The sequence below is a fragment of the Ixodes scapularis genome, unplaced genomic scaffold (genome assembly GCF_016920785.2).
Source record: "Ixodes scapularis isolate PalLabHiFi unplaced genomic scaffold, ASM1692078v2 PGA_scaffold4__175_contigs__length_147842914, whole genome shotgun sequence".
Classification (NCBI taxonomy): Eukaryota; Metazoa; Arthropoda; class Arachnida; order Ixodida; family Ixodidae; genus Ixodes; species Ixodes scapularis.
The window spans coordinates 15260612-15283972 of record NW_024609879.1 but is presented as its reverse complement, the minus strand read 5'-3'; the positions used below and the strand labels follow the sequence as shown (position 1 = coordinate 15283972).

At 44.9% G+C, this 23361-nt stretch overlaps 2 protein-coding genes and 1 long non-coding RNA gene across 3 annotated transcripts; all 3 read right to left on the bottom strand.

Annotated features, from left to right (window-relative positions):
• Positions 1-8961: 8961 nt before the first annotated feature.
• Positions 8962-9576, bottom strand: LOC121837591. The gene has a single exon (XM_042293240.1). The coding sequence runs from the start codon at positions 9574-9576 to the stop codon at positions 8962-8964; it is 615 nt and encodes a 204-aa protein (XP_042149174.1).
• Positions 9577-9624: 48 nt separating this feature from the next.
• On the bottom strand, positions 9625-10574 carry LOC120846171 (the record flags this gene model as incomplete). The annotated part of the gene is given in 2 exon segments (XM_042293241.1): positions 9625-10415; positions 10418-10574. Coding segments are annotated over 2 exon segments (948 nt in total), but the record flags the coding sequence as incomplete, so codon positions are not given.
• A 7604-nt stretch (positions 10575-18178) lies between these two features.
• LOC120846178 lies at positions 18179-22121 on the bottom strand. The gene is made up of 3 exons (XR_005716977.3): positions 22065-22121; positions 21213-21412; positions 18179-18853 (listed from the first exon to the last, which is right to left on the bottom strand). It is a non-coding gene; the product is annotated as an uncharacterized LOC120846178 (long non-coding RNA).
• Between the last annotated feature and the right edge of the window lie 1240 nt (positions 22122-23361).

Sequence of the window (23361 nt, the reverse complement as noted above, 5' to 3'; positions counted from 1 at the left end):
GCTGATTTTTCTAATGTTTTTTCGGTCCCCGCAAACCCGAAAAATTGGTTGGCGACTATATGGATTCACTTATTTTTATTTGTACTTCTAACGTTGTCTATACATTTCTGTTCAGTATTTCTCCTGGGTCTTTTGTTGCAGGGTCCAGAGGCTGACACCTTCAGACCAAAGACGGCTGTGCCAGAGGTCTATATTTTTCTCTCGGCAGAGCCTGACTGCTAGAGAGCGCGTATCCCGGGTGGCGGATAGGGATGCTTTTATTGCACGAGGCCTGCTCCTCTGTGGTTTGACTGGTCACTAAACAAATATCCCAGGCAGAAAAATGTATAATGCCTGCAGTTCTGTTAAAAATGACAGGCATAGGAGCAGTCATAGGCCTCTGTGTGATAGGAGTGGTGCTTGCACCCGCGGACCAACAGGAATTCTTGAGTATAAACCACCAAAATAAAAATGCCTTCATATGAGGAAGATGAATAAATGAATTTCAGTTGCTATTTTAACAAGTGTCGTCGTCATGAACTTTCTTGAACTACCATTAACGCTAGAGCAACCTGTACAGCGTGCCTGCCAAGGGGGAATTTGGAGAGGGTTGGTTCCTATAAGTACTTCATGCTTCGGGGAGTTATTGCCTCTTAAACATAAGAGGATGGATCACACTAGTCTTGACGCGTCGGACACGCGGCATAAAAGCACCCGGTGCCATGACCTCGCGGCAAGCAGCGGTACAAGCAGCAAATGTTGCTTGTACTACTAGAAAATTTGATTGAAGGGACAACAAGAGTCAAAGAACAAATGGGGAAAATTTTAGTTCTGGAAGGAAAGACACGTTCAGGTTAAAGGGGCGGTGCAACGATTTTGTTTAAAAGAATTTGCATCTAGTCATTTTTACGTTATTTATAGTGTCCCGAAGGATAGAGAAAACACATTTATTAAAAATGTCGCGATTCCATTGCATAATCGCATCGCGAAAATCGAGCTTTTTCCCCCACCTGCAGCCCCAAGTGTCGGCCGAAGGAACTACTGCGAGAAGATTACGTGACCTCGCTCAGCTCTAAGCTGCAGCATAACGCCCGCTAATGTCAACAGAAAGAGGGAGAGGAAGCGTCCTCCGAGATAGCATGCGGGAACCTACACAGCACTCCGAATGACGTCGCTAAAAGGGGGACCAGGTGTGACCTTGAAGACTGGGAGTGAGTTGAGGGGTGCCCGAAATGCCAATATTTATCTTTTTTTTTACACAACAACTAGGACACGCAGGCGAAATCGGCTTTCTGTTCTTTACTTCAGAAGTGTCGGAGGGCAACTTCCACAAATGTTTGACCGAAGTCCAGAAACCGTTGCACCCCCTCTTTAAAGATACAATGAAGGCAATTTTGGATGTTGAGGCAAAAACCTTGTATGTCTCATCGTTCAGTCGACCTTCAAAGTCTTTAGCGAGAACACTGAAAGTACCAAAACCCACGGTTCGCCACGGGACCACGAGATGATGTTACTTGTGCCAGAACCTGCGGAGGCACTATATTTCTCCAAAAAGACTTCACGCTTGTACCTCTGCTGGCGTCGAACCAGCAACCTTTCGTCAGTAGTCCGACGCGATACCGCCCCACATCCGTAAATCATGCGTCAGTCTTTGATGCGTCGGCGCTTGCGCTTTCTCCTTCAAGTCTTGGGGATCACATAAGAGGCCCTGCGTTTTTTTTTTTTTTTTTTTTGCGATTGATCCGGGTTTTAGGCATGTCCCAGGCAACGTTGCCCACATTTGAGACGCAACCGGCACTTGCGTGCCACGCAAATCAATTAAACAGTTGAGGTAATAATCGTAGCGGGATCGATTGCGGCGACGCCCCGAGAGTTGCGGGAGAAGCGGAGTTCGCATGACGTTGCGAAGCCTAGAAGCGCAACGTTGCAAGAGATTGGTCAGTGATTGGTCGAGACGTGACCTCGGTCACGTTTTGGGTCACGGTCTTTTATTTCAACTTGAATAATCATAAAAAGTATAAATTCGGCCGTGATTGATTTGATTACTAAAGCGTAAATAAAACAGCCTAATTCTTTTCTCTTTGCTACACTTGATGCAAAACAAGCAACTATGGGGGAAAATAAAAACTGCATGGAACACGCTGGAGAGGTTTGCTTTTGGTTTCAGATGTCAGTGTCGTGCTTAATTTGGGAAGATGCCTTGGAAGCATTGAGCAAAGCCGGTTGTGCCAAATTTGAGCGTTGTAGAAGGCTGTTCAAACGGTCGACTGAAGACCTGCGATTGTTCGGGCGACGCTAGTTTTCACATACTCAAGCGATGAAGCATTGCGAAGTCGGTGGTTAATCAGCATTGCCTTGCATAGAGGTTTCAGCGAGGGCATCGGAATTTATTTGCTACATTTTCGGTCGAAGACTTTGAACATCACCTTCATGTTAGCCTGAGTCAGGGCATAGGTGCAAAGTGACTCCAGTTGAGGAAAGACATTATTCCTTTCGTTACCCCGTGCGACAAGTCCCCACCGACATGTCGACAAGTCGCGGTAAGTCTGTTTATGTGATGGTTATTATTATTTGCTAAAAACTCCTGCGGCCACTGCTGAAATGGTGTTAATCTCTCATACGTTAGATTTTGCATTTTATCGTAAATGCACAATCTCTAGAACCCTGCATATGGTGTACTAGAATACTGGGCAGTTTGGTGAGTGGTGGCGGAGGGGGGGCTCTTTCAGCGATGGCTGGATCGGCGGCCGCGAGAGGGCGCAACGTGTAGCAGGCGTGCTGCCGGAGTGCGGAACGCAGGCAGTGGTAGCGCTTGGCTGGCTTGGCGTTCCGCACGGTTTTGATTGTTTCCTGTTGTTTGGCTAACTCTTTACGGTACCCTTTATTTCTTCTGGTGCACATATTATCATACTTTATTTGCCAAATGCTTTGACAGAGACGTGCATCTTCGGGCAGGACGCCATAGTACACATCGCAACACTGCTAGCGCGAACACAACATTAGCGCTTTTTAGGGGGGGTGTAGGGAAATCGCTGCCCCGGCACAAAACACGTCCCGTCTCTCTTGTACCGTCGTTTTTCGTCATTGTAAGCGTCTTCTACATGCCACTGAACGTCACCGATTGCAATCTATTTCACTCGACCATAAAAAACAAAACAAAAAAACACTGCAGCAAAACAAAGCAACGACGCGAACCACGTGCAATTGAGCGGCAGTTGAGCGGAAAGGAGCATGCCTGTTACTCGCAGTGCCCCCTGCCTTCCTTGTGCGCAGTCATCGCTGCGCCGCTTCCCCACCTCCGCTGCTCCTCGGCGTGGACGACACACTGCCCAGTTCTACTACACATTACCCTGTATACAGCGGATTATCCGCAGTTAACTGGCGGATGCGGATAAAAATTTGGCGGATTGTGGATCGAATGCGGATGTCTGGGGCTGCGGATACGGATATCCGCGGATCCGGATCTAAATTTTGCCCGGTGGCATTCAGTTCGTCGACTGACGTTTCATTTACAGATTGTTTTGTCGACATGCGACGCTTGATCGAAAGGCTTCCTGTGTTCGTTTCATCGAAAAACCCAAGACGTTTCGTCGCACACAACTTTGCTATTTTCGTAACAAACGTTTTTCGTCTCGCCTGAATTACAAGGGCAGTGATGGAAGTGCCATTGGACCTTTTGGAGCAGGCCTTGTAGCAGGCAAAATGTTGTTTTGGAGCAAGTAGTGGCCCTTTTGGAGCAGGATCCGGCATATGTTGGCATATTACTTGAAAATGAAATAATGCTGCATTGTTATATAAAGCCCATCTCTATTATTGGAACACAGCGCCTTTCGCCTTTTTAAGACAGGATATATAAAATTCAACAAAGTAACCTCAAAAAAACATTTTTTTAATAAAGTTTATCTGCTCGTCAGATAAAAAAAAATACAATTAAATATGTCACACTGAGTTCTGATGGTACAGGATATTTAGTTTTATCAGCCTGCGCTTCTTTTAAGGTATATGCAGCAGCATCTAACGACCCTCACTCTTGTGGAATGTTTTAGTTCAGATTAGAGTTGTCTTCCGGGCAGCAGCTTCAAACATTGCGGTGTCTGATATTCGCTTCAAAAATTCCGATTCATTTTCGACGTGCTGGCGAAGTCACGATCGGATCACGGCGAGTTAACCCGTTGAGTGCGCTCCTCGGCATGCATCGACGCGCTGAAAGAAGTGACATCCGCAGAGCAGACACCGCAGTCGCGCGAGTCGCGCGGTGCTTTATGCTCCGAAAAGGACGGTGAGGCTTTACCAGCACTACATCCAGAGTTTGGTGCAACTCAACTATACTTCGTTTCAGCTTCGGTGCGAGCGCAGCCGAAGCTACAAGCGCGCGCATGGAGCCCGTAACGGTGCCCACGCTGCACGAGCCCGCGCGCGAGTCAGGAATGCACAGAGCATTAGGCTCGCACTAGCTTTGACTTCGCTGGTAGCTAGCGCACGGGAACAGGGCGGGCCAATATTGAAAACATCCACAAGCTCGGCCTTTTCTTTTAAACAGGCTGCTCAGTGGGATGGTTCTTCACTTAGTCTCTGCGGCTTTGGTCTCAGATGTTGCTAACGTTGTTCCTTTCAATGATGATGATGATGATGATAATGTGCCCTCGCAGTTTCGGTTTGCGTAACAGTTGCGGCGTGGAAAATACCGTGGTACCGCCACGCGCTCTGATAAGACTTAAATTTTTGTTTTTTATTGCTATATCTCATCTCGGCGCAGGCATGGCGCAATTCTTCGGTAAAATGACAATTTGGAGCTACATGTAGCAGGATTGCGTCCTTGGCGCAATTTGGCGCAATTGGCGCAGCACTTCCATCACTGCAAGGGGGAGGGGGACATGGTTTGGTTAAGCACGCCTTAGTGAATCGCACGCTAGCTTTTGGAGGCTTAGTGAAGAAATATGTTGCCGACAAAACGTTGCAGGGGCATGTGCACGCAAAATGTATGGCGTCGACAAACCGTGTGTCCATGAAATGCATGTCCGTGAAAAGCTGTCCACGAAACATATATCCACAAAACGAGTCTACAGAAAAAAAAAGTTAAGAATGCAGGGCATCAATCATCCCGAGAAAGCTAGTTCTTTGGCAGGGAAAGAGCGGAAAACTTTCTCTGGGCAAAGAAAACCTCAAACGAACAAGTCATAAGAAATTAGAAGAAACCTCCCCCTTTCCGCAGAGAGTGGTCCGGTCATGATACCAAAAACAAAAGCGCTTCGGCAGCGAGCAAGCAACTTTGCAAACCCTGTGGCGCCACGGTTAGCACAGTTTCAGGATCAGCGGCGCACGCATATAGGCAGCCCGTAAATTGCCTGTTTTTTTTTTTGCAAGAAAGTCTGGTACTTCATATTCCTCCAGTTGCGACGCCAGGGCGCCAGCAATGCCAGCGGCTGCCGCGCGCAATCTCCATAGCCGCCCGAAGCAAAAAAAAAAGTTCTCTTTTCATGTATTTATTTGGGTGCCTGCAGGCCGCGATCTTTCTCGAATAACACGTTAGTCGATCCGATCAAGCGGCCTCTGACTTAGCGGCGCATCTGCCCACTGGCTGACACGAAACACCGCGAGACTCGAGACGTCCCCATACGCTCGGTAACATCACAGGACTTTGTCTTCCTACCACTGCTTCTCCTCCTCTCTTTCCGAACTTATTTATTTTTATTTTTTATGACCTTTTTTTTTCAGGCATTTAGTCTTCACGGGAGAGTTCAGAGGCCACAGGTGAAGGTTTCCAATTCTCCGTGCGGTGCGGAAGAACGCGGTCGGCGTGATTTCCGCTGATTTTGCTAGTCTAAATGTAATCATAACCTCTGGTGGTTAGCAAGAACATCGACATGGTTCCACATTTTGCGGATGCGGTTCGGATACAAAGTCTGCGGATCGGATACAATAATGTAAAAACTTTGCGGATGCGGTTTGGGTGCGGATACAAAGTCTGCGGATGTGGATACTCAAACTGTTATCCGCGCAGGGCTCTACGATCTCGCACAGTGCATGGAGGAAAAATTAATTGCTCATGACTGCCAGTTAATTAAATTTCCGCTTGGAACGATCATCTTTGTTTCACATATTAAGGAGCTTTAGTAGATCACTTTCAGAGGCCCGCACTTCAAACCCCGCTTCGAAGTGGCATGCTCTGACCCACAGCAGTAAGCAGAGTCTCAATCTCCTAAATGCTACCGATACCTATTATTCACACTTGGCGTCACTCCCTACTTGACCTGTGTTTTTGGAGATGGTTAAGTTTCGGTTTCTTCAGTTCTTTTGTAGGCACATAAAGATGCGTTGCAAAAGGCTATAAAAAATTGGGCAGTGTGCTACGTTCACAAAAAGTAGGAAAAAACATTTGAAAAAAATTAATTCTTTAAGGGAAACAGCCAAATTTTTCTAAGCTTTCATATTTTCTGAATAAGAGTTGAAGGAAGGGTTGAACCACCCATGAGCACTTCGAAAAGAATCAAAGTGTGGAGAGGCTTGTTTGGTCCCTCTAAGTTTGGTAAGCATTGGACAGGGTGTCCCGTCCGCCCCCGCCCCCCCGCCCCCCCCCCCCCCCCCCCCCCCCCGCCCAAAAGCTTACCGACCTTAGGCATACTTTAATTCAATGCCGGCTGTTGGTGCTATTTGCACAAAAAGGAAAGTTTTGAAGAAGGAAAGAACTACATGGCAAGTTATAAAGTTTACTACTACTTTGTATTTCTCAAAGGACAATCTATTTATTTATTTATTTATTTACAGAGTACCTACATCGCCTCGAGGGCATTATTGTAGGAGGGGCATGAAATAACACACATACATAAAAAACACAAAGTGATCACTTGTCCGCACAGATTAGATATACAGCCGAGAAAAAAAATACACTGTTGTCCAAGGTGGTCACCACATCATCAGGCAGCAAGTTCCACTCCCTAATTGTCTTTACAAAAAAAGAATGACAGAAGCTGTTTGTTTTATAGGAATATTCAAAAACTTTTCTAGAGTCATCACACCTAGCTGAAACATACGTTGGCCCCAAAAGATACTCATTCTTATTAATACCAGTATTATTATAATAAATGCGATGGAAAAACTTTAATCTTAATTTTTGCCTTCGAATGCTCAAGGGCTCCCATCCCAGCATGGTTTTAACCTCTGTAGTACTAGCGTATGGATCGTAGTTGTTACTAACAAATCGCGCTGCTTGATTTTGAAGTTTCTCTAATCTATCGATCAGATACTGCTGGTAGGGATCCCATATAACACACGCATAATCAAGCATTGACCTTACGTGCAAGAAGTAAAGAGTTTCTTTTACGTCTCGGGACGCGTGTTTGAAATTTCTACGGATAAAAAACAACATTTTACTGGCCTTATTAATTGTGTAGTCAATATGTTTATTCCATTTAAGTGATTGGTGAAAATAAACGCCAAGATATTTACATTCAGAGACATTACCGATTGTCAGGTTTTTGATAGTATAACTTGAAAAAATTTTGAGACGTTTCTAGCAAAATTAACGAGGTTACATTTTCCAATATTTAGGCTCATGTTCCATTGGTTACACCAGTATGCTACCTTATCTAGATCGCTCTGTAGGATCTTGACGTCACTCGTCGAATTTATTTCCCTGTAAATAACGCAATCATCAACAAAAAGTTTTATTGTCGACTGAATATTTTGTACAATGTCGTTAAGGTAAATTAAAAACAGTAACGGTCCGAGAGCACTACCCTGGGGGACCCCTGAAGTCACGGAAACGACTGAGGATTTACTTCCATTTAAGAAAACACATTGCTCACGGTCACTTAAGTGATTTCGTATACAATTTAGTACCTTACTATTAATATTTATAGAGGCTAGTTTTATCAGCAGCAGGTTGTGTGGTACCGTGTCGAAAGCTTTGCTGAAATCTAGAAAGACTGCGTCTACTTGCGTATTTTTGTCATTTGCTTTTAATAGGTAATGCTGGAACTCTGCTAACTGCGTGTTGCATGAAAATCCACTCCGAAAGCCATGCTGGGATATTTGAACATTGCGCTATATAAAATATGCTCAAAAAGCTTAGAGCAAACTGACGTTAGTGATATAGGCCTATAATTTTCTACAAGTTTCTTATCTCCGGATTTAAAAACAGGAATCACATGCGCCGTTTTCCAATCTATTGGGACCAACCCTGTCTCAAGTATTGTTTTAAATATAATAGACAAGTACTGTGATACAATCTCGGAACAATTAATGAGAATAACAGGTGATATACCATCAGGGCCAGTAGCCTTTGACTGATCTAGGCCGCGCAAAAGGGAGGCAGTACCATGAACATCAATATCAATATCCGCCATCATGCCAGTAAAACAACTATTCGGTGACTCCACCACATACCCAGAGAGTCCCGGAGAAAATACCAATTTAAAGCAGGAATTGAAGCAGTCTGCCTTCTCCACATTTTCCTTTAACATTTGGCTGTCAACATTAAGAACTGGGATAGAAATATTGTCTTTCCTGCATGTCTTCACATATTTCCAGAATACCTTTGGGTTTCGTTTAAGATCTCAGTTTAGCCTGGTAAAAAATGACTGTTTAGTTAACTTTAATGTTACTTTTAATTGAGTATTAATATATTTTAACCCTTGAAAATTAAGGACAGGGTTATCTTTACAACGTTTTTTGTAACCTCGCCTTGCTTTCCCCAGTAGTTTCCGTATTTCGGCATTAAACCAAGGTTTTTGTTTACGCCTTTGCCGCAAAGTTCTTGAAGGTACAAAAGCCTCAACAAATTTCAATATTTTATTGCGAAACAAAATCCAAATCTCCTCTGTTGTACAAGACTCAGATAAACATGAAAAAGTGAAAAAATATGTCTGTAATGCATCATTGATGGCGTCAAAATTACCCTTTTCATAGATGAGTACTCTGCGTGGCTCTAGTTTCTGTTCAGGTACGCCTGATACATTCAACTCGGTAACAACAACATCGTGATCACTTAGGATATACCTGGGCGCTAGAAACAATATTTGGGTCATTGCATAGGACGAGATCTAAAACTGCCGTCAGTCGAGTCAGCTCCATGACATACTGAATCAGACCAAATGTATCTATCAATTCTGTGAACATAGGATAAACACGCGATTTGCTTCTTGCCGTCGTCCCAGTTAACCACGAAAAGTCTGGCAAATTAAAATCGCCTCCCAGAAAGACGGTGTCTGGTATCACTGATAACATATCTGAAAGTAAAGAAATGCTTGTTTCATTTCCGTCTGGCGGACGGTAGATAGTTCCAAACACCACAGTGTTCCCTTCGGGAAAACGAACGCGACACCACACCGACTCAGAGTCATTCTCAAATTTAACTGCACAGCTACTCCACCAGGATGAAACCAGCAAAAAGACTCCTCCTCCGTGTCGATGTCTGTCTTTACGATATACCGTAAATCCCGGCGGAAAATCCTCAGTGTCAGAGACCGTATCGTCCAACCAAGATTCGGTCCCCATAACAATTTGTGGATTCAAAGTCATTATTAAAGATGCAAGCTCATCAACTTTATTCATGATGCTACGGCAATTCACAACCAGAACCATAGGTTTCTCTGGCATATCAACAATGTCATCTTTGCTTGGTCTGTTGATAGGAGGTAGGTGTCGTCATTCTGCTACGATCTCGGAATTAGTGGGACGGTGCAGGACTGGTTGAAACGTATCGCTGTCCCAGATAAACGTCTGCCCATTTATTACTAACTTATCATAGTTCAAATAGACCCGGTTTTCTTTATATTGCCGTTTCTCTTTTGCGTAGTTCCAGAGTTGCCGCCGTTTTTCTTCAACTAGGGGACTGAAGTCTTCTGAGACGCTGATCGGGGTATTTTTAAACCTAAATGCATTTCGCCTCACATTTTCTCTGGCTTTCCAGCCAGCAAAATGCGCAACGATAGGCCAATTTTTTTCATCTTTAAATGCTCCCACGCGGTGGGCTCTTTCGATCTCAACATTGTCGATAGATAACATTTCTTTACAGATGTCCCTTATTAGTTTCTCAGATTCTTCCCATGTCTCTTTTCTGGAGTTGTCGGGAACACCAAAAAATACTAAGTTTGATCGTCGACTTCTATTTTCAAGGTTGTCTAATTTGGCTTCAAGTTTAAACTCACTTTCTTCAACATGTGCCACGCGTCTTTCTAGTACCTTTGTTTTTGAAATTACGCCATCAATCTTATTCTCAAGATCAGCTTGCCTTTTTTCTATGCCTGTTAGCTTTGCCAAAACAGTTGCTTGTCCAGACTGCAATTCTAAGAGTATGCTTTCAATTTTTCCCAACTGTTCAGTTTCAGCCTTAGACATGGGACCGGGGTTTGATTCCACGTCTCCTGCCAAGAGGAGCAATGCTTCCGTGAACAAAAGACAGGAGTCGAAGAACAGGAATGTTAACCCATCAATCACCCGACACCAAAAAGAAAAGAACATCAGTGCAGCATGCGTTTGCTGATAGGGCACGACACTCTCACAAGCAGTAGATTACTTGTTCGATAGCATTTAGAGCATTTCAAGTAACCAACCTGATACATGAAGCAACGTGAGTATGGGCCGAAAAGGGTGCAGTGCCCCAGTGGTGCCGGACGAGGTAGCTACCTTTTGTGGCTGTGGTGGTGCGGATCCGGAAGTGTCCCTCGGAGCCTAGCCATCTGCCGGTCTTCAAGGAAACCCAGAAACGTTTCTGTAGCCTCCGCTGGCTCGAATGGGCTGCCGGTTGACATTGTCGCAAATCCGGATAGTGGCGTCCATGGCTCCGAGATGGGAAACGCCGCCGCCCCGTCGAAGTTCGCCGCGACAGCAAGGATCCCGGCGAGCATCTGATACATGAAGCAACGTGAGTATGGGCCGAAAAGAGGGCCGTGCCCCCATTTCCATTTTAATCAAACCAGTCTCGCGTAGCTCTAAGTGGTGGGTACATGCTCTACGATTGCATCTGGCGGCAAGCTATACACCAACTCATGTTTACAAACAAACCGGAGCGCCTCTAGCGGACGCCACCGGCGCCGCGCATGCACGATGGGGGTGTAGGCAAGAAGTTCGCCGTCGCCCATAAACAAACCATTGAAATGCGATGTTGTCGGCGTCGGTGTGAGTCCCCCTACCCTTTTTCGCGTTCGAATTGTTAATTGTACGTCTTCCTGGCGATGTCTGACTACTTGAGCGGCGTCAGTGAAATTACCGAGGCTCATTATATACACCGCAAAACTTCACGTGAATGATGTGACATGTGGCGATACATTCCGCGTGGACACCGCAGTATATACGCTAAAGCCTGGTTCGCATGATGAGATTTCGCTTGCAATTTTCAGTCGGAACGCCGCTCGGGCCGCAAAAGCGTGAACCACAGCTGAGATGGTCGACGTCGATACTGAAAGTCGCAAGAAGAATCGGACCAAGTGAATTAGGCATAAGTCGGTGATGGTCACTGGTAACTATGATCAACATCTCCTTGGACCTACTGTTTACATCGAGCCTGCTTACCAACCTTCAAATTTAAGTCTTTTGAGGCCTGCACTTACTTCTTATCACAAGTACCGAGCCAACATTTGGTCTACCGGCCAAATGTTGGCTCGGTACTTTTGGTATATCGCAGACGACAAGAAGAAACGTTTGAAAGAGCAGACTGAACGTAGTCCGCACAACTTGACGGTTCTCTGGCGTTCATGTTGGAAGAAAACAAATAAATCTGATGACCACAAGCATCCGTGAATTCAACCCAAAGTGCTTCCTGCCCAAGCAATCGCTGTCCGACGACGTCTGCTTTTCCCTTTTCACGGAACATATCCAGATTCTCGGACGAACCGAGAACGTGAAAACTGACCTTCAAACCTTTCTCGACACATTTGGTACGGCCCCAGTCGCGGCGTTTCTGGGTATCTCATTTTAATTTTGCATCTCACACTCGGGAGTTAGTGTGCGAGGCTCTAGTAGCGTAATAGAAATATAATCACAAAAAATGTAATCAGCTTAGACGCAATAGGTGAAGAAAGTACAGAGCTTCAAGCCGCTTTTTTTGTCGATTAAATTTTGGTATAGACCAACAAAGAACCGAGATGACCAAGACGCGCAGCACTAGCTAGAGAATTTTTTAATGTTGCAACTCGCCCACGCTCCGTGCGGGAACTATAGAGGGCGCTTTGAAAAACGCGCGTAGCGCCGCTAGCGGAGTAGCTGGCGTTCGACAGTGAGGCGCGCTCAGCAGCCTGCGGCGCCTTTTCGCGTGCGAAGCTGTGGCGGCGGAAGCGCGCACGGACGGAACTTTTGCTTTTTGAGCCGATAGGTTAAGCGTGACGTTGCATGAGTGCTGGGGCAGACGTAAGAAGGACATTGAGCTGTTCTCTGCTTCTTATATACTGAGTTTGAGTCGTTATTAGGGGTTATTTGTTTAGTTGCGGTCGAAAAAGGGGTTTGAGCAATTTTCCGAAAAGCAAGACGGCCGCCACCATAATTGCTCTCAGTGGGAAATTTGTTTCGCTCGTCGCTGTAAACGTGGGACTGCTGTAACGATGATATTTGAAGGCGAGTGAGGTGTTCACTAAGTTTGTGTACTATATGGGCCACGTTTTATTAAGACAGCAGGTGTGAAAGTTATGGTTCGAACGAATAACGGAATAAAGGTGTCAGAAATATCCAATATTGAACCGAAAATGCTGTGTTATAACCGGGCTGTGTGAAGTGCAGATTTGGACACATAGGTTTTTGGACATGATCGTAACTTGACACAACAGTTATAATACCAAAAATAGGTGGCAAAGGGAAACCAGGTGGAAATTTGGTTTGGGCGGCGTAACTGAATGGGAAACGGTTTTGACCATGAAAGGGCTGTCAAGAGAATACCACTCGTCGTGGGAGATGGAGACTTTACAGGTAGGAAGGGACTAGTGCACTGTACTTCCAATTGAAACAACTTTACAAAAGGTGGCTTCAAAAAAGAGAAACCCAAGTTGCCGGCCAACATACGGTTTGGCCGTCAATGGCTTTTGCGGTTAGGTGTTGTGTAGTAATATGGTTGTGCGAGGTACTGATTTTCGGCACACAGTAGTTTACCAACCATAATTTGACAAAACAGTTGTTATACCTAAAGAGGTGGCATAGTTTAACCAGGTGGAAATGTTTTTGGGCGGCGCAACTAAATGGGAACCGGTTTTGATCGTCAAAGGCTGTCAAGAAAATACCACTCATCATGGCCGGGAGGTGCACACTTTACAGGTAGGAGCAGTGCTTAAAGTCCCCGTAAATTGAGGGGGGTGCCTACATGAAGGTAGGGGAAAGGGGGGGGGGGAAGTTTGATGAGATGTAATAGGTGCACATAAATAAACCCCACTGCTGACCGTTTCCACGCTATACCTGCAACCCTTAACCCCAAATGTCACATCCCTGAAACCAATCTATCTTATTGCAAGATATGATTTTGATTTGATATGATTTTGACGCCGGCAAAAAAGAGATAGCGTCCTTAACAAAGCAAAGCAAAAACGGATAACGTGCCAGGACCTTGGCCTGAATGAAGAATCGCCCGTATATGTGAACGAGCATTTGTGCCCCTCTATGAAAAGGTTGCTCGGAATGGCTGTGTCGAGGAAGCGTCAATTCCAGTGGCGATACGTCTGGGTGCAAAATTGCAAGATTTTAGCTAGGAAGGCGTATGGAGCCCCTATCGTTCAAATCTCATGTGAAGGCGACCTTGATAAGATCTGCTAACCCCAAGGGAAAAGGAAAGAAAGTATTTGCTTGGGTACGCTTTTTTTTTTCGGTATGGCTGTAAATCTTGGTACTATGACACTAGAAGATCTAAGTGATTTCTTAAAGATCCAGACTAATACAAAAACTAGCTTTTTTCATTTAAATGTACAGTCTGCACGATCGAAAGGAGATGATCTTGCATTGTTTTTTGATTCCATCGAAACTCCTTTTAACGTTATAATGTTAACAGAAACATGGTATAAGGACGATGATGATGCTTTTGTTATTTCTGGTTATTATAATTTTATCTTAAATCGCGACTATGGTCGTGGAGGCGGTGTGTCATTGCAGACTAATGTTTCCGGCTTTGTGCTCCTCAGTGATTACTCTGTTGTTACGCCACACTATGAAATACTCTGCATTAGAAAAAACTGTTGTATTTATTCTGTCTTATATCGCCCGCCAAATGGAAATATTTCGGTCTTTATAAATTTTTTGGAAGAGTTTTTTTGTTTTGCGAACGAAGAAGGCTGTAAATTGTATCTGGGTGGTTATTTTAATATAAATATGCTCGAAGCTTCCCGCATTACCGATGACTTTGCGAATTTGTTGACGTCAAATAATTTCAGTAATGTCATAATTCCTCCAACTCGGGTTTCGTGCTCAACGTCAACATTGATTGATCTGTTTATAACCAACGACTGTGAAGACAACGTTAGTGCTGGTGTGCTGGGCTATGGGTTAAGCGATCACCTCCCCATAGTTATGTTCATTAATAACAATGTACCATGTAATAGGGCTATCAACCCTCCAGTAATGTCCCGAAATATTAGCGCTACAACACTCGAAAAGTTTAGAGAAAAAATCGGTGCTATCAATTGGAGTCCCGTGTTGAGGGAAACTGATGTTGATAAGTGCTATAACCTCTTTTTAGACCTGATAAAAGACTCATACTATTCTTCGTTTCCGTACAAGGAAATTCACTGTAATAAGAAGTGCAAAAAACCATGGGTCACTAAACGACTATTAAGACTTATTAAAAAAAAGAATTTTCTTTATGGCAACTTTCTTAGGACACGAAATGAAAAAATATTGCTAGAATTTAAAAAAATTAGAAACTTTGTCAATGCAGAATTGAAACGAGCTAAACACCGTTATTATGCAGATCTATTTGATATATCTTGCTTAAAGCAGCCCGAAGTCGTATGGAAACATTTGCACTCCTTAATACGGAATCCAACCCAAGATAGAGCAGTCACTAGTATAAGCATAGGCGATAGAACTATTTCTGGTGTAGAGCTGGCGAATATGTTTAATGATTATTTTGTGAGCGTAGGGAAAAGTAGTTATAACAGTTCTGCAGCAAATAATATCCCCAGAATAAACGAAACCATGTTTTTAAACCCATGTGATACTAAAGAAGTACAATCTACTTTCATGAATATAAAAAACAGTCGTAGCCATGACTGTGAGGATCTTCAAATTGGGCCGGTGAAATTTGTAGTTGACTTGCTATTGCCGTGTATAACTCATCTGTATAATCTTATATTGTCTTCCGGTATATTTCCTAAGAGGATGCAAATTGCGAAAGTATCCGTAGTGTATAAAGGTGGTGATCGCAATGACATAAGTAATTATCGACCCATATCTATCCTTCCTGTCTTTTCGAAACCGATTGAAAAAATTGTGCACTCTCGACTACTACATTTTTTTGAAAAATACTCGCTACTGACTGATTCTCAGTTCGGCTTCAGGAAACATAAATCTACGGAAACCGCGTTATTGGTGCAGAAGGAAATGATATTAGAAAATTTTGAAAAAAAACTTCTAACGTTGGGTATATTTATAGACTTAAGCAAAGCTTTCGATAGGATAAATCACCTAATTCTTCTAAATAAACTTGAACGTTATGGCATTCGAGGTATCCCATTGTCGCTCATAACGTCTTATTTACAATATCGATCCCAATATGTTCGAATTAGAAATTATGTATCTACTACTGAACGAATTTACTCCGGGGTTCCTCAGGGTAGTATTCTAGGGCCTCTATTGTTTCTCGTATACGTGAATGACATAGTAAGCATCGAAAATACCGCTAAATTTATAATGTACGCCGACGATACCAGCATATTTTTTTCTAGTTTCAAAGAAGACCTACTTACCTCCATAGCAAACGTTTTTCTGGGTAAATTAAAAAATTGGATAAATATTAACTCTCTTATTCTTAATACCACTAAAACTAAGGTTGTCCTATTTCAATGCCCGGGATCGTATGTTCAAATATCACGCGATTTGTATTTTGGGTCATGCAAATTAGAATGTGTTGATACCGTTAAGACTCTCGGTGTTATATTTTCTAGTCATATGTCATGGAATAATCACGTAACATACATTCATAAAAATCTTTCTAAAGTTGTTGGAATTATGAATAAATACAGGCATATACTTCCCGTAAACATCAAAAGGTTAATTTACAATTCCCTTTTTCATTCTATAATCTGCTATTCCCATTTAGTGTGGGGAACAACTACTAAGAGCAATTTAGACAAATTGCGTCTTTTACAGAAAAAGGCTGTTAGAATAATTGAAAATGTACCTCGTGATTATCACTCTCTTCCTCTTTTTGAAAAACATAAAATCATTGATATATATTATATGTATTCTTCCAGATTGATTTTGAATTACCAACAATGTGTAAGAAAAAATATTAACATAATCTTAGACCTTGCTAAACTAGAAAAAAACGAGTCCATTTACGCATCGCGTCATAGGCCCCCCTGGCGTCTTCCTGTATCTAGAACAAATTTCGGCACTCAGAGATACCGCCACCAATTACCGCTATTGTTAAACCTTCTTTTTTCTCATGGAATTGATATATACTCTGTAAACAGTCGTACAATACAAGACATTTTGTAATATAAAATCACTATTTACGTCTCAGATAGCTCTAAATATGTGTACTTAAATGCTTTTTGCTGTTTTTTTTTTGTTTTTTTTTGTGATTGTTATATACTGTGTTCTCTTTTTGTATTCATGTCAGTTCCGCTGCTGCTTTGTATTGGGGCGCTGGGACTCGTCAAGCTGCTACGTGCAGCTTTTTTTCCAGCGCCCTTGTCACGAATGTATTTTTGTGGAAGAAAATAAACTGATTTGATTGATTGATTGATTTATTTGATTTCACTAATTCTGGGGTCTCAGGCCATCCGTTAAAATCAGGGGGGGGGGGGGGGGATGGCGAGACCGCTGAGACCCCCCAAGCTTCAAGCCCTGGTATGAAGGGACCAGTGGACGGTACTTCCAGTTCGAACAGCTTTGCGATAGGTGGCTCTAAAGCCGAGAAAATAAATTGTTGTCTACAAGACTCGGGACGTCAGCGTCTCCACATCCAAAAGGAGGCTGATCAAAAAAGAAAGCACACCACATAAACTTCCATACTCAAACATCGATTGTCCAGTGATTCCAAGTTTCATTGTAGTTTTCCTTAGATTCATATTTGTCATTTTTTGACCGTCCTAATCTTTCTTCATGAAGTACAGACTGCGTGCCACACGGGTCCGGAAATATCATCAACACGTACGATGGGGACGAAACTTCTTTCGATGGCATTCCTTCAACGAATTTCGCACTGCATACCTGCGAGTATGGGATGGCATTTCAGTTCGAGCTGAGATATGTAGGCGTTACTGGTAAAAAACCAAACGCAGAGCGCAAAGTGGCGGTGTAGAATATGTCAGCCGTGCCGACACAGTGGCAGACATGACCGGGAGAAGAAATTTCTCGCGTCGTACGGCACGGGTCCATCGTTGTCGCTGTCCCACAAAACATCGGCGAGCTGAAAAACTGTGAAACTTCGTCCCCACGAGTCACGACGCATAACTATCGGAGCACTTAACGACCCAGCAGTTCATGCTGTCAACCTAGCACAACCGCACCGCTCCGACTTCGATGCGTACCAATGTACGCGGGGTGGTTTCGTTTCGCAGGGGCTCTCACTGCCTACCTTCAGTAACGGCCGCGCGGCGGCGCGCCCGTCGCGTCGCACGGAGTGTATACAAATTCGGACGACCCGCGCATTTAGAATGTTCCAGGCAAAAATATGGATGAAAATCAGGCTGGAAAGCATCACAAGTTGTCACAGGCACTTATTTAGCCACTCTGCCTGTGAACGTCGGTTTCGTCACTATTCTTGCCCTGGACTAGCACCGTAATCACAAAGTCACTAAACGCTTGTGCTTGATTGAGAGACACTGCATTCGGTGCAGACCGTAGTTTTCTCCCTCCTCTGGACACTGACAATAAATTTGAGGGATGTATTTCCGCCCCCAAAATTATATTTAATTACAATTGTATTTTAAATAACCATGTTTTAGTATTTAAATACACACGTCAAATACATTACCCAATTTGTAATTAAATACAAAGGCAAAATACACAAAGTATTTAAAATATGTATTTCAAATAATTTGAAATACTGCCCATCCCTGCAGAAACTAAAGTGAAGGTCTTCATGAAAACTGCAATGTAAAGGGGAAAGTAAGCTTGTATCTGCTTCACACTCAAAATACCATTTATGTGAGAATTGCGCGAAATCAGGAGAGAAATTAAAAAAAGCTTTCAAGACCAGGGTCTCCCCTTGAAAAACATAAAATGCATGAGCACTCGCTCTTGAACAGAGTGCTATCAACGATTGATGAGAGAGATGTTGCAAATTATTTGTCAATCGGAATCTTGGATAAAATATGAATAATACATTCTGTAACACGGGTAAAGATATGCTTTATGTTCTTGTGAACCTACAGGATATTTTGGGGTTGCCTAACAACCATTTGCCACCGCGGCAAGAATTTTTTGTAATGCAATGTTTATTTCGTTGAAGTTGCTAGCAAGGCCAGGAAATTAATACTGGTGAAGTCAATGTTCTCTGCCGGGCTCCATTAAGATATTGCATTTGGTTGACAGTGACCTGGTGTGTCGACTGACCGAGGTTTACTCGCGAAATACGGAGGGAGCACTTGTGCACTACTGTCTAAAAAGAGGTGCCAGAAAATATACTTAAATGCAAGACACGGGAGGAGAGACTCTGTCCATGAAGAAGTGGTGGTCCCCAAAAGAACTGTTTGGCAAGGCTTGATCCATGATTCAGGGGCAGGGAATTCTGAACCTACAGTGAATGTGAAGAAGAAAGCATGTAGCAGACCCAAACACGGAAGGCAATGCACAACCGCAGAGAAGTAGAGCTATCAAAGGTGCAAGCCATGAACTCTGAGACAATTCACTGGGCAGCGTGGCACCTGCCCCAGTATGCACGCACGACCCGCTCTGCTAGCACGCAAGGCGCAACTCTGAATGCCGCACAGGCATTCAGAGTTGCGCCTGAATCAGCGTGTGCAATGCCACTAATAGCTGGTGTCAAATTAAATCAATCACTAATTTTCATCTGTATACCGTCTGCTGAGGCAGGTCTTTCTGACCGTGACAAAAATTTGGCAAAATTAAAGTATTTCGACAAATAGCGCTTTCTTGAAGCGGACAGGATAGTACAGTAGAACAGTAAAAAAAAAATGTAGACTGCCGGGTGAAACTCTACGCACCAATAATATTATGCATAGGTTGGACCGAAGACGGGGACTGCTCTCTCGGTTGCCAATAGTTTTGTTGGGAACATTCTACCGAGCATGCCTGCTTCCCAAACACAAGAAATTTGAAGGCTAGGCACGCCTGGCGGAACGGAAGGCGACGCTTTCTCTGAGGTGTGCTCCTTCTCTGTGCGAACAGCCCTAGCTAATTTCAGGGTTAGAATATTGGTCGCCAGTTTCACACTGGTTTGGATGGCTGTGAACTTGGTGGTGGGCTCAGTATCGTCGTAAACCGATACTTGGACTGATATTGCCGTTTCGTTTGACACGGGTCTCAAATAAACGACAGGTGGATTACCTTTGTATCATCTGATACGTACACTCTTTTCAGAAATGCTAAAGGGGCCAGGACACGAAAGTTCTGCAAGTTCGATTATTTGTTAGATTATTGAGAATTTGGCAGTCTCACTGCCATACAAGTGATCAGTCTGTGTGCTTGCCCCTAGCAGTTAAGCTTGGGTGGAACAGCATCTGATGCCGCCTGCTTCTCTCCTAGCCCCTAACGTCATTGAAGTGGCACTTTAAAGTCCCTTATTTTGGTTTTGATATAAATAAAACAATGCAGAGTGTTGTCATATACCCTTCACAGATATTTCAATGCAAAAAGATATTGCCCTGTGCGCACATGCGCCTTTTTAAAGTTTGCGCTCTTTTCTCGCAACCAACATCTCCTCACTTTGGTTTTGCGAAGACTTAAAGGGCAACTCCGCTCAATTCCGAAGATTTCGGGATAATGACTGATTTCGAATTAAAAAGCCCTAGTAAAAGACACTACGGCTTTTGCTTAGCGAAAAATGGGATATATATTTTTAAATCTAACTTTAAACACGAGCGGAAATCGAAACTTCGGATCCGTCCGGCAACATTGGCCTCGGGCCGCCAAGTACATGGCCATCACATGGTACGAGAGGTCACGTGATCCTCGGCCCAAAGACGGGCGGGATGGGGGCGGGCGGGCGTGCGGCAGGCGCGAGTGTCGTCTGCTCCGCACTCTTCGCCACGTTTTGGTGTCTACGGCATTCGACGACGTCTGCACAACTGCGGCATAAGTCTGGGACTCTGCGCATGTGGTGTCCATAGTGTGGACGAAACTCCGAGAGGCAATAATCACGAACGGTGAGACGACGACGGTGGTTGTGACGCGGAAGACGGCGGTAACGGCGGGACCACGGCGGGCGGTTGGTCTGCTCCCAAGAAGCGCGCTGGGCAGGCGCGTACGTCAATCACGTGGACACCGCTGAGCGCCGAGAGGCAAGGTTGCTGACGTCACGCGCTACGCTCGATCGGAGAAGTAAAAACAAGCAAAATGGGGCCATGTAGATGGCGTTTAGCTCAATGTTGGCTCCGCCCATGCCGTAGCCTTGACTGCGCTGTTGGTTGCGCCTGAATTCGCCCGCTCGAGTCAGCCGATTTCGGCAACTTGATGAGTTGCAAAGTTTGCCGGACCGTTTAAGAAACATTTAGAAAGAACTGCGTCGTAATATTTGACGTGTGGTCTTCTTAGGCGATACTGAAGAGGACTGCATTGTTTTTTCAAAACCAAAAATGAAGCGGAGTTGCCCTTTAATGGACCACACAAGTGGGGCGATCTCGACCCCCTTGGTAAGAGGCAAGGCCCCCTGCGGCCATTCAGCGCCGTCTACTCGTTCATAGATGTTGCTCCTTTCGACAAAATGTCAGTTGCGACAGCTGGAGCTAGTGAAAAAGCGGACACCATAGCTCTTCTCAAAACACTCTGCTCTTCCTCAAGAGCGGCTAGTTTATCCAGGAGCAGTGCAATGGTGATTGATGGTCTGTGATCGCAGACCACCAGTCATAGCCCCACCGACAGCACTCAGGTGACAAGCATTTCACTCGCATGACGTGGCTCAAAGCCATACTTACTGTGGCTGGCGACAGCCCATAAAGGGCAAGCGCTGGCCCTCTGACCCACGCGGAGTGCGGTGCGGGAAGTGGAGCGGCGTCGGTGACCCAGTCGCTGCAGTCACCCAGAACTCTTCATGTTTCACTGCTGTCTCGGCAAAGGTGCAGGCCCGCTCTTTGATGCACGTAGGTAGGAGCCATCAGCCGCAAGCATCGCACACCTGGGGTGGAAAATTTACACCGAACAAAACAATAACCATAAGAAGTGCGCGTGCCGGTGAATTATTACCTCGTCTCATGCTCAAGCATTATTTTGGATAATGTAGTACATCCATAATGCATGTCTCGCACTGGCTTTCTGATCAAAATGTAGCAGAAAATACAACCGGTGGCATACCAAAGGAGAAGTGGGACGGAGAGGCACATTATGGAAGAGTACAACTCTTCGCTATTAACCTGTAGCAGAACCGCTTAGCAGTTCTGCCGCAGGTGCGAATGTACCACGAGGCAGAATACAGTATTGGTGCAGAAAACACCATCTCTAAATAAGTAGGCCTACCAGGTGGACAGTAACATTATTTATTACCCACCACAAATTAGACGCGCCGGGACGTCCATTTGCGATGCCTGATCTGTTTGTCAAATCCCGTCTTTCGACAGAGCGCTTTTGTGACTGATAAAGCTCGTCAAAAGCTGACATTCCCAAGGCGAAGTGCGATTACTGAATGCAGATGCGGCGCAGGTGGCACCGTGAGCCAGATGCCACCCCCGCTGAATATCTTTATGTTCCTCTTCTTCGTCCCCAACGCTAAAATCCACCACAGCGGTGTCGAATCAACGATCGAACGCCACCAGTAGGTAAATTCCACTCACCTTTTACGTTCCGAAGAAGCGTCCCGCGGGCCTCGATGTGCCGAGACGGGGCTTGTTATACTCCGTTTCACCTTCCGTCCGAGCACAGCGGACGCTAGAAGCCATTCCAGCCAATGCGGCGTTGAGGGAGTGTCATGCGACCTTGAGCTCCCTGCGTCGCCCCGCCCCACCGGCAGGTCACGCGACTTTCTCCCGGCGCTGGATCGGCTGGGATGGCTCGTGGCGTCCACTGCGCTCGGACTGAAGGTGAAACGGAGTATAGCTTGCATGAATGCGCTGTGGAGTTCACTGCCGACGCTCGTTTCCAAGGGTTGAAATCACGACCACCCCCATGATTATTACACTCGGCAATATACCGCAGCACACAACACCATAACACGACAACGTACACAAGAAGAAAGACCGTTGGAACCGACGCGACCGCACGGAAAGGCGCCAAATAAACGCTCGGAGAAACAAAAAAGTAAAAAAAAAAAAGAATACTCTACACACCAAAGAAAAGCAAAAAGAAACAAAACAAAAACTGACGTCACATCCGATTTGTGTTGTTTTGCTTGTTTTTGCTTTTTCTCTCAGCCAATAGGCGTTGCAACCTTACTGCGGCGAAACGCTCGGCGCGTGACCACCCTCCCCGAAGTCACGTGACTCCCCCTTCCCGAGGTCACGTGACCCCCCGGAGAATATTAAAGAATGAGGGGAGGAGGAGGAGAAGGAGGAGGGGTCTACACTCCCCTCAGTACCCTTCACTCCTCCTCCTCAAGAGCTGCGCTCCAATTCGGCGTTACAGGCAGTTGTAAACGGCTTTCACTTTTTTTGGAACCGTTTACTTCAACTCACGCGTCGGTGGTGAGCGTCCTGTCCTCGTCGTCCTCGTTGTTCCCCTCGTTGTCGTCGTACCCACTGTCCAGTCCGCAGGTTAAGAAAGGCCCCCCTTGTCCCTCTTCCCTTTTTATATCCCCGCCCCCATCAATCACGTGCCCACCACGATCCGTTCACGTGCATACGCACGCCCTTGTCACGGTCCCCGCAAGATCCCCGAGCGGGGATGACGCGCCGTATGCGTGCGGTCCCCCGTCCACGGATCCGGGTGAGCAGGGAATGGGCTGTTCGGCAGTGCTGTTAAGTTTTTTTGGGCGAAGTCGCCAGGACGCGACCTAAAAGTCGCCAGTTTTAGCGAAAAGTCGCTGAGTGGTGATGATGATGATGACCTTTTTCGGATTTTTTTTTTTTTTTTTTTTTTTTATAAAACGTAATTTTTTTTTTTTTTTTTGTGACGAGACAAGTGAATAGTTGGAGT